Source organism: Pseudoliparis swirei, chromosome 15 (assembly GCF_029220125.1).
Source record: "Pseudoliparis swirei isolate HS2019 ecotype Mariana Trench chromosome 15, NWPU_hadal_v1, whole genome shotgun sequence".
NCBI classification, from domain to species: domain Eukaryota; kingdom Metazoa; phylum Chordata; class Actinopteri; order Perciformes; family Liparidae; genus Pseudoliparis; species Pseudoliparis swirei.
In genome coordinates, this window is record NC_079402.1 from 3175287 (window position 1) to 3187563 (window position 12277).

General features: G+C 42.4%; 1 protein-coding gene across 1 annotated transcript in view; it reads right to left on the bottom strand.

Moving 5' to 3' along the window:
* The window catches only part of npr2 (natriuretic peptide receptor 2), a 52921-nt gene that overhangs the window by 978 nt on the left and 39666 nt on the right, over positions 1-12277 (bottom strand). The window contains exons 15-21 of the mRNA XM_056432081.1: positions 11739-11907; positions 7787-7933; positions 6761-6884; positions 5434-5502; positions 4368-4542; positions 2310-2408; positions 544-635 (exon numbers count right to left, since the gene is read on the bottom strand). Of these exons, the coding sequence (XP_056288056.1) occupies positions 544-635; positions 2310-2408; positions 4368-4542; positions 5434-5502; positions 6761-6884; positions 7787-7933; positions 11739-11907 (875 nt within the window). The remainder of the gene's footprint in view (positions 1-543; positions 636-2309; positions 2409-4367; positions 4543-5433; positions 5503-6760; positions 6885-7786; positions 7934-11738; positions 11908-12277) is intronic.

A 12277-nucleotide genomic window follows, 5' to 3' on the forward strand; every position in this document is an offset into this window, starting at 1 on the left:
GAAATGGTGCCTTAAAGAACCATTTAAAGGTTCTTTAGATACCTTTATAGGTTTCTTGAATAACTTTTTAAGGAAATGGTTCATTAAAGAACCCTGGTTTGAAAAGATCTTTGTGGAACCAGAAATGGTGCCTTAAAGAACCACATTTTTAAGGTTATTTGAGACACCTACAGGACTGTCTCAGAAAATTAGAGAATGCATGACATTTATGTTTTTTTAATTGCATTACAGAAAATAAAGAACTTTATCACAATATTCTAATTTTCTGAGACAGTCCTGTATATAGGTTCTTTGAAGAACTCTTTAAGGATTTTTTTCATTAAAAAACCCTGGTTTGAAAGGTTCTTTCTGGAACCAGAAATGGTTCTTCTATGTTATCACTCTGAAGAACCATTTTTGGTTCCAGATGGCACCTTCATGGTTCTGTGTGCAGGAACTAGAAGAGGACGTCACCAGGTGTGTTTACATGTCTGTGTGTGGAGACAGGTGTTGTCGACACAGAAACAACTTTTTTGGGGGGGGGAGTTAAATGTGGCTCCTCACCTTCATTTCTACGTCTCCGCGTAACTGGAGATCAAAGTAGCCAAACTCATCCAGCACTTCTTTGGTGGCGGAGGACAAGTGGATCTTCAAGGCTGGAGAGACACGAAGAGAACAGGAGACACTGAGCACGTCGAGCTGCACACCAGATGCACTTTAACACTCATTTTATCAATTTACACAGTTTATTAAATTCACCTTTTTAAAGGCACTACCCATGTGTGTGTTACATAAAATTGCAGAACAATCTCAGCTCTCTATATAATGACGATAATAATTAGAGATAACATAGCCCTAGAGCTGAAAATTGAAGTACGATTTATTTAATTTTTTTCATATATCTTGTGAAAACCTTTACTCGTGTGGAGGAACTGTTTTGGTGTTTGAAATTGGTTTATCAAAAGGTCTTGGGTTCACAAAAGCAGTGAAATATATGAATAAAATTGTAGTTTTCTTTCACTAGAAATGATGTTGTCTGTCACTCCATTCACCAACATGATATAAATAGAACTGAGAAATGACTTCACACTGCAGATAAAGCTTCACGGGGTGTGTGCAAATGAAAAAAATCATTGTCATATTATCGCGGAGAATTGAATATGTTAAAACCCATGTGAGGAAAACCGAGGAGCGAGAGACGAGCCCGGAGCCCAGAGCCCAGAGCCCAGAGCCCAGAGCCCAGAGCCCAGAGCCCAGAGCCCAGAGCCCAGAGCCCAGAGCCCAGAGCCCAGAGCCCAGAGCCCAGAGCGCAGAGCCCAGAGCCCAGAGCCCAGAGCCCAGAGCCCAGAGCCCAGAGCCCAGAGCCCAGAGCCCAGAGCCCAGAGCCCAGAGCCCAGAGCCCAGAGCCCAGAGCCCAGAGCCCAGAGCCCAGAGCCCAGAGCCCAGAGCCCAGAGCCCAGAGCCCAGAGCCCTGCCTGGTTTATCGCAGGCTAAGGGGCCTCTTGCTGTAAGTGCTATCAATTATTCACCAGGGCCCGATACAGGAAGCGACCCAGTAGGTAATCAATACTTCTGATGCTTCGCTCACAGACTGTTTCATCAAACTCGCTCCTGTCACTGCCAGATAAGAAAGAGAAATGTCAGTGGAGAGAAAGTCTTGGACTCAGCAGCTCCATCCACCTCTCATATTCAGCTTTGAAGTCATAATCTTATTAAAGAGTGTTTCTCAATCCCCCCCCCCCCCCCCCCCCCACACACACACACACAGACAGACAAACCAACGATACTTAAAGATACTAGAGCACCACATGTTATTAATCTGCAGCTAAAGATAGTCCCAAAAAAATGCACTATGTATTTCGTCCCATTTAAGGAAATAACCATTCCACCTTTATAATAGTAATAGTCTTATAGTTAGAGGGTCACATGACGTCTATCCATCCGTCCATCCCGGGGAGGGATCCTCCTCTGTTGCTCTCCTGAAGGGTTCTTCACTTTTTTTTTTCCTGTGAAAGGTTTATTTCTTGGAGAGTTCTTCCTGATCCGATGTGAGGTCAAAGGTCAGGGATGTCTATGTGTACAGACTATAAAGCCCTCTGAGGTAAATGTGTAATTTGTGATATTGGGCTATATAAAATAAACTGAGTTTAATTGAATAATAATGCTGAGGCAATCTCAGCGATAATGAATGAGATGATATTTTCTATAAACATAGGAAAACTACGTGGACATTGTCGCAGGTTTTCAACCGTGTTCAGGATCTGATATATGAAAAAAAAGAAAAGAGAGAAGGAAAACAAAAACATAAAATAAGCGACGGTGACGCTCACCCTCTCCGTTGGACTCCATCCGAGATGCTGTGTTCACGGTGTCTCCAAACAAACAGTACCTGGGCATTTTCAAACCGACCACGCCGGCACAGACCGGACCTGTGAAACACACGAGAGACATATCGTCACGTTTTACAGGAGAAAAAAATATATACGTATATATTATATATATATATATCACATATCGTCACGTTTTACAGGAGAAAAAAATATATACACTACCGGTCAAAAGTTTGGGGTCACCCAGACAATTTGGTGTTTTCCATGAAAACTCAAACTTTTATTTATTTAAATAAATTGCAAAATGAATATAAAATATAGTCAAGACATTGATAATGTTATGAATAATGGTTTCTATTGTAAATATTAATGTTGTTCTTCAGACTTGTGGCTCAAAGGAAGGCCAGTTTTATAGCTTCTCTCACCAGCATAACTGTTTTCAGCTGCGCTCACATAAAAAGGGTTTTCAAGGGTTTTCTACCCCTCTGCTAGTCTTCTAAGGCGATAACACAATGTACCATTAGAACACTGGAGATGGGCATCTACACACCTCTGGAGAGACTTCATTAAACACCAGAGAATAGTCATTTACCAGATTAACGATATAAATATATATATATGAATATATATCTATATCTAAATATATATATGTATATATTTATATGTATAAATTATATATATATACATATATAAATATATATATACATATATATAAATATAAATATATACATATATATATATAAATTATATATATATATATATATATGTATATATTTATATATATATAAATATATATATATACTGTTTATATATATATATATATTTGCAGTGCTGGGAACTTTCGCCATTATCACACAAGCACCTAGGATGACAGAGGTGTGAGCCAAATGAATATTGTGTCCTGGCCTACTTTCTGTTGCATGTCAAGTGTCTGATGAAGACTATGAGCAATGCCTCCGACAGCCGGCGCGGTCAAAAGACTGAGAATGACGTCAGACTCAACGCTGCAGACAGCTCCAGTTAAAACACCCAGAGTGTTTATGTCCAGCCGGCCCCGTTGGCATCCAGAGGTGGGAAGTGACATTATTGCAACTTGACGTGCATCAGTTGCCGGTTCATGAATTCCGGTGAGCTAATACAACAGAGCCGCTGTAAATAAACCCTCCTTTCATTAAGAGGAGGGTGAGAAAAAGAAGAAAAAAGACACGGCTGGCTGACTCATTTTATTGGACGGAAAAGCTGCTCCAGTCACTCGGTCTACGTTCCCACAAGCGGTCCATTCACCTGGCCGCAGAGCACCGGAGGCATTACACGCCTTGTGGTGACGACTTATCTTCCTCTCAACTCAGAAAAGTTTTGATAGCTGTTCAAACCTTTGATAGCGTGAAAAGAGAGACAAGTTCGTTGAGGTAATTGCTCGCAACGTAATTTATTTCGGGAAGAATCCATTGTGACCACATTTTTATCAGCCCACAGAAAAATAAAGGTTCTTAAATGGTTCTTTAAAAGGTTTTGTGGTTTTACGAGGAACCATCACCTACTGGGGAACCATTTTGGAGATGTGCCTTAAAGAACCATGTTTTGAAGGTTCTTTGAGTCACCTTTATAGGTTCTTTGAGGAACTATTTAAGGAAATGGCTCTTTAAAGAACTCTGGTTTGAAAGGTTCTGTGGAACCAAAAATGGTGCCTTAAAGAACCATGTTTTGAAGGTTCTGTGAGACACCTTTATAGGTTCTTTGAGGAACTATTAAAGGAAATGGCTCTTTAAAGAACCCTGGTTTGAAAGGTTCTTTATGGAACCAAAAATGTTTCTTCTATGGCATCACTCTGAAGAACCATTTTTGGTTCCAGATGGTTCCTTAATTGTTCTGTGTGCAGAACCCCAGACGTGAAAGACTGAAAAATAAGCGACACCAACAAGAGAAAAGAAGATAAACGATGGCGTTGACCCAACGAGTCCAGGACTCCTCAGCGGGATGGCCGGCAGCCATTATGAGAGACGACATGTGGGACCCGTCCAGGTGACCTGCAGGTCAGAGGTCAGAGGTCAGACTCACCTGTGTGTATGCCGATCCGGAGTCTCAGCTGGTCGTTGGGTCGGTGTCGGATCTTGAACGTCTTCACCTGCTCCAGCAGCGCCAGCGACATCCCGGCGATCTCTTTGGCGTGCAGCTTCCCGTTCCGCACCGGCAGCCCCGACACCACCATGTAGGCGTCGCCGATGGTCTCCACCTGACGGAGGAATTCATTCAAACCTTTCTTTCACCAGGTGAGTCCCATTGAGATTAAACATCTCTTTTTTTTAGGGCGATCTGGTACATACTTACATACATACATACTTACATACTTACTTACATACAAACATACTTACATACTTACTTACTTAAGTACATACTTACATACAGTACTTACTTACTTAAGTACATACTTACATGCATACATACTTACAAACTTACTTACTTAAGTACATACTTACATGCATACATACTTACAAACTTACTTACTTAAGTACATACTTACATACAGTACTTACTTACTTAAGTACATACTTACATACATACTTACTTAAGTACATACTTACATACATACATACTTACATACATACTTACTTACTTAAGTACATACTTACATACATACATACTTACTTACATACTTACATACATACACACTTACATACTTACTTACTTAAGTACATACTTACATACATACATACTTACTTACTTAAGTACATACATACTTACATACTTACTTACTTAAGTACATACTTACATACATACATACTTACTTACATACTTACCTAAGTACATACTTACATACAGACTTACTTACCTACATACTTACTTACTTACATACTTAGTTTAATTACATACTTACATACATACAAGTATGTATGTAAGTATGTAATTAAGTTTACTTACATACTTACATACTTACTTACATACATACATACAAGTATGTATGTATGTATGTAAGTAAACTTACTTACATACATACTTACATACATACTTACTTACATACTTACTTACATACATACTTACATACTTACTTACATACATACATACTTACATACAAACTTACTTCCTTATAATTGTATTAATTGACGCCCCAGTCCTCCCGACTCACCTTGTACACGTCGAAGTTGTCGATGATGGCGTCGAAGCAGGTGTAGAGGTCGTTGAGCAGCGTGACCACCTGGAGAGGCAGAGCAGCCGGTTTACAACCGTAAACACGGCGTTCAGCGGGTTCCCATGGTTACGGGCGGACGCACCGGGAGGCAGCGCGTCTGCAAAGCCTCGCCGTCGCCCACTTAAAGCTCGCCTGTCGCCTCCGAGGCTCCGGCTCATGAATCAAATCCACAGACGGAAAAATATACTACAAACACATTTCATTTGATTTAGTCATTTAGTCTCCATCTTTAATGATCTTTATATTTCATAACGGTGTCTCCGCTGGCTCCAGAGTGAGCCGTAAGAAGGGAAGGACAACTTTGAAACGTTTAAGATTGTTTTTATTGTTTTTATCACAACTGAACTCTTAAAAGGTTAAATCTAACTCCACTAACAAGGCTATACAACTCAGGATTAAGATCTGCAGTTCCCTTCTTCCCTTTCTTCTCTCGTATGAATGTCTTTGGCCAGGAAGCACACGTGGCTCCTCCTCACGCCTGGAGAAGAGGAAGGAGGCGAAGCTGAGGACACGAGCCGTCCTTTGTGTGAAGCCATCAACACTTCAGAACCCCCCCCCCCCCCCCCCCGAGCCGGGTACAACATCAGGAGGTTGTTTTTTTTGCGCCTCTTGTGATGGAGCGAGAGCGAGACGTGACTCAATGTGACTCAACGCTGCGTCAACACAGCGCTCCATCGAACAGCTGGACTATTTCGAAGAGCAGCCCATGTGGAAACACACTGTGGGAAGAGAGGGAGACCCGATACCCCTGGTGGTGGTAACGTGTAACATGTGGTGAGCGCGTTACATGCGTAGCCCTGTCTGTACATTAGCATTTAAACCTCAGGAGGTAGCCAGTTTTATAAAACACTTTAGATGTACACGTTCAAAAGTTTGGGGTCACTTAGAAATGTCCTTATTTTTCAAAGAAAAGCATGTTTTTTAACATTAAATGAATCATAAATACTCTCTGTACATAGTTAATGTGTAAATGACTATTCTCTGGTGTTTAATGAAGTCTCTACAGAGGTGTGTAGAGGCCCATCTCCAGTGTTCTAGTGGTACATTGTGTTATCGCCTTAGAAGACTAACGGAGGGGAAACCCTTTTTATGTGAGCACAGCTGAAAACAGTTATGCTGGTGAGAGAAGCTATAAAACTGGCCTTCCTTTGTGCCACAAGAAGAACAACATTAATATTTACAATAAAATCATTATTTATAACCGTGACTATATTTTCTATTAATTTCTTAAATTAATTAGATAAATATAAGTGTGAGTGTGTACCTGTAGCGGCGTGCTCTCCGCAGACATGGACGTGAAGCCCACGATGTCGCTGAAGTAAATGGTGACGCTGTCGAAGGCCTCGGCCTGCACCGTCTCGCCTCCTTTCAGCTGCTCCGCCACCGAACTGTGGAGAGAGAGAGAGAGAGAGAGAGAGAGAGAGAGACACAAGGTCACAATGTGCAAAGTGTGAGAAGTTCAGACAAGTCCACGAGCAGAGAGACTGAAAAAAAGGGGCAAGCGAGCCGCTGCAGGAGGTGATGATTACGATGGTTGTTTTGTTCACACCTCTAACACACATGTCGCCGGATGCCTAGCAACAGGTTCAATATAACTGGACGTCGATACATCTTCGATTATTCTGCCGCCATTTAATTTCACTCTCAATTCAAATTATACCAAAAAGGCAAAAGTGCAATCCACAAGTGCGGCGAGAAAGGATGTCATGCCCTTTCTCTCAGGCTCCTCTCTGTATATATATATATATATATATATATATATATATATGATTTTATATATAAATATATTTATATATATATATTTATGTAAATATATATATTTATGTATATATATATATTTCTCTACATATATGTAAAAGTATATATATATTTATTTATATATATATATATTTATATTTATATATATATATATATATATATATATATACATATTTATATATATTTTTATTTATTTATATATATATTTATATATATATATTTATTTATATATTAATTATTCAAAATAAAAAGAGGATAAATGGGTGAGGAAAAAAGTGATTTGCTGCTGCTGTGTTATCCACATGCCTACACTCACTATCGTGTTCTCCGTCCGCCTTAATGAGCAGTTTGCCTGTCAGCATCAGGGGGGGGGGGGGTATCAGAACGCAGCGTTGGGAGGGATTTACAGTCTTTAATTAACACAGGGATTTAACACAACTGACAAAAACTCATCCAATTTCCTGGTTTCAAGTTAATTGGGAGTTGTTCTGAGTTTCTGGGTGGAAGACAGAATGATGTCATTTGCTCTCACTGTGGTAAGATTTGGTATAGGAGGTTTTCGGCCTTTCTTTTCTCCTCCAGGTACGCCTGAGTCCGCTCCTCCACCAGGTTCTCCAGGTTGTTGGCGTACTGCTCCATCCGGGACAGCAGGTTGTTCAGGATGCTGGTGCTGCCCTCCCTACGGAACACACACACACACACAGTCAGGTGGCAGCCACACACACACACACACACACACACACATAGAGGTCATCTAAATGTTACCTAAATATCGTCTGAATGTCACGACTGCAGCTCATGAGAAAAATGAATCGTGTTCCTCCGATGCCAAAAGAATACCGACCAATCTGAGCCGAGGAGTAAAACTAAAGAAATACAATCCAGGTTGGAATAAAGCAGAATAATCCATCAGCACTAAAGAGTGCTCCACCGATTAAGAATTGCACTCCTTTAAAAAAGAACAACAAAATTCTTCTTTCTCATCAACCTGCCACCTACGTTACCCACAATGCAACTCCACCTACGTCCAGGAGATGACCTAAAGCAGTGAACTGACCTTCATTCAATTCAATTCAGTTTATTTTGTCTCGCCCGATATTACAGTCTGTACACGTACGACATCCCTGACCTTTGACCTCACATCAAATCAGGAAAAACTCCCAAGAAATAGAAAAAAACCTTTCACGGGGGTAAAAAGTGAAGTGAGAGCAACAGAGGAGGATCCCTCTCCAGGATGGACAGAATAATAGACGTCATGTGACCAGAAGGAATCATGTGCAGACAGGCTGGAGTTCAGAGGTCAAATGGGCCTTTAGATGAGATAAAAACCTAATATTCAAAGTGCTCTTTGAGGTGTAGCTTTCCCTCCTCCAACATGGAGCACACGGCACCACTAAAACACTTTGTTTTGAACAAACAAAGTCTCTTTCTGTGTAGCGGTAAAAACAGGAAAAGCAAATGTGTATCGCCGGAGTTCAGTTATTAATACGTGCGCTAACGAGCGGCTACGTTCAGCCCGTACACAGTGGCTGTTTCAAATATACTGTAACGTTACATAATGCACCTATTGTGTAATGTGTGTGTGTCTCGGGAGGCTTCTAGGAGTCATAGACACACACACACACATGCATGTACGTGCACTGAGCAAGAAGGTGAGTCATCCACACCACGGCGGCGGCGGCGGCTCTGAGCATCAATGCCTGGCGTCCCGCCATGTTCCCTGTGGGTCACGCGTCTATACACACACGCCCGCATGACGGTTACGTTTAAAGAATCCCGAGGGAAGAGACATGAAAGGCCGGCGCAGCGGCCTCCAAGCCGCTCGGACCCGAGCGCCGCCGCTTGCCGCCGGTCACCCCAGACTAATAGCAACGGTGGAAACCGGAGAGGAGCCCTCTATGCCGAGCGTGAAGCCCGGAGAAGAGGCGGGACGCCAGAAAATAATCATTTCAACCCAGGGAATAATTCTACATCCTGTTAATCCTCTTAAAGCCTGTAGGGGGCGGAGCAGGGGGGGGGGGGGGCTTAGACATTTGGAAAAAGACTTCCAGCCTTTATTGGCCTGTTGAAAGCATCAACTGTTTGTTGGAAGGAGGCGTAACCACCAAGAAGTCCGTCTTTGGTTTCGTGGACTGACGTTTTGAAGCCTTGACTTCGGCCATCTTGTTTTGGGGAGGTGGGTGGAGCTAAATTCAACCGAACGCTGAATAAGACATTAATGAAGTAAAATCACACTGTGAAAGGGTTAAAGAAATGTGTCGAGTCCTTTCTATAACATAGTCAGACAGTTCTAACAAGTCACTTGAGGGGAAAAAAATGCAGCTTTAAGACATGAAGCATAGACTTCTATACAACCAGAGGAGTCACCCCCTGGTGGTCAGGAGAGAGACTGCAGTTTAAGACATGAAGCATAGACTTCTATACAACCAGAGGAGTCACCCCCTGGTGGTCAGGAGAGAGAATGCAGCATTTACACATGAACTATAGACTTATATACAACCAGAGGAGTCACCCCCTGGTGGTCAGGAGAGAGACTGCAGTTTAAGACATGAATCATAGACTTCTATACAACAAGAGGGGTCGCCCCCTGGTGGTCAGGAGAGAGAATGCAGCATTTACACATGAACTATAGACTTCTATACAACCAGAGGAGTCGCCCCCTGGTGGTCAGGAGAGAGACTGCAGTTTAAGACATGAAGCATAGACTTCTATACAACCAGAGGGGCTGCCCCCTGGTGGTCAGGAGAGAGAATGCAGCATTTACACATGAACTATAGACTTCTATACAACCAGAGGAGTCGCCCCCTGGTGGTCAGTAGAGAAAATGCAGCTTTAAGACCTGAAGCATATACTTATATACAACCAGAGGGGTCGCCCCCTGGTGGTCAGTAGAGAGAATGCAGCATTTACACATGAACTATAGACTTCTATACAACCAGAGGGGTCGCCCCCTGGTGGTCAGTAGAGAGACTGCAGTTTAACACATGAAGCATAGACTTCTATACAACCCCTCTAAAAAATGGGGGAATAGAGCTTGAAAAGTCCTAAAGGTCAAATTAATACTCAGCACAACTAAACTGTAGTTAATCGCCTTAAATTCTGATTATTACCGACTGAATGGAGCTCCTGTCCCTTTTGAACAGATTAGGCAGCGGTGCAGTTATTGGTACGAAGCTGTGTCTTGAAACACTTTATTTTCCTCTTCTTAAAACAAACGTGGAGGACTGAGCAGCCTTGGCTCGCTGAGTGCTTTGCTGTTTACGAAGCGGCGGAAACATTCAGGAGGTCACAGCGTGTTCCTCGTATCTGTGAGACTGCGTGTGCAGAAAAAACACAGTTGAGAATAAAAAGAAAAGAAATATATATATATAACAACAAAAAAGAGGGAACATGTTATTCATGAACACAAAGTGAAAGAAAGTCAACGTATGGATTTTATGTTCACGACGGCCTCTCACGCTCGACTCTCTCCGAGCGGCCTTCACGATATGCGGCGAAGAATGAAACCTCCACTGAGAGGGATTTTCTTTTTTCTCATTTCAAGCGCTCTCCGGATCTCTGCGATCTGATTGGCCGCGCCGCTCCGGCTCAAACGGGGCCCGAGCGTTATCTGTGCGGATTGTAAAAGGGCCCACTCAGGCAACAGCGAGGTCTCCTTAAAAAATAATGGATAATAACAATAATCTGGAAGGACTAGAAGCATCGATGGCCCGCCGGCTGTAATCTGTAGCCGGCAAATGCTCCTGTGCTCGAGGAGATATCGGGAGCTGTGATTGGTCAGTTTGGGCGTCACAATTTCCCCAAACAGCTCCGACAAGTATCTAGTTTACATGTGAGTGTGTGTGTGTGTGTGTGTGTGTCACACGCGGTAACTATTTCTGACAGAGCTTCCCCACTGACATAAAAACCAAAATGTGCACATGAATATTTCATAGGATCAGTGAAAACAATACCAGAAATGGACTCCTCCTCCTCAACCCCCCACACACACACACACACACCTCTCAAATCAACACACACGCAGAGATGGAAAGGCAGCTCTTCCTGACAACTTCCGCCTGTCAGGAATCACAAACGTGGAGATTTCTAAAACGTGATTCTCTTTTTTCGAAATTTTTTGCGAGTTTTTCCCGCACCGACGTGAGGTCCTGTCGCATTAAAAAAAGTAATAAATCGTAATAAAATTGTAGTATCAAAGAATTCATTAAAAAAAGGTGCAGCTTAGAACATCAAAAAGACGAGAAAACTTTATAGTATGTCATAAAAAGTCTAATTAAACAGCAGTAATTAGAGTCTAATTATTAGACTATACGGTGAGGTCAAAGGTCAGGGAGGTCGTATGTGAACAGATTGTAAAGCCCTCTGAGGCTAACGTGTAATTCGTGATATGGGGCTATATAAAAGTAACTTTTTTTGACTCTTTAAAAAATGTAAAAGACTGATGACACGAAGAAAGCATCCCCCCCCCCCCCCCCCCGTCTCACTTGTTGAGTTTGGCCATGTAGATCTTGACGTGGCCGAAGTCGGGCCTCTCGGCCGGGTCCTCGGCCCAGCAGCCCTCCATCAGGATGGTCAGCTCCTCCGAGTGGCACTTGCTGTCCGTGGTGGGCCGGAAGTACGGCTTCTGGCCGTTCCTCACCTTCTGCACGATCTCTGAGGGGACAGGAGGAAGCGCTCGCTACCGCGGACACGCCTCACGCCTCACGCGGGAGGACGGGCCACGGACAAAATAACGGGAACACCTAACAACAAAATGTTCTCGTGGCGTCCAATCAAGGATTATTAGGATGAAATGTGTCGTTTCCAGGAAGCATTAAAGGCTTCTTTAACTGAAACATTTGACATTTTATTTGTATTTTAAGGTCTTTCTGATGTTTTACTGTCACGTGAGTACCTGCAATGGACAAAATAATGGAAACACCCAACAACACAACGATCCTCATTGATGCAACATTTTGTCGTGGCGTCTGTGTCCAATTAAACGGAGGATTATTAGGATAGAATATGTTTTGATTTTAAATGT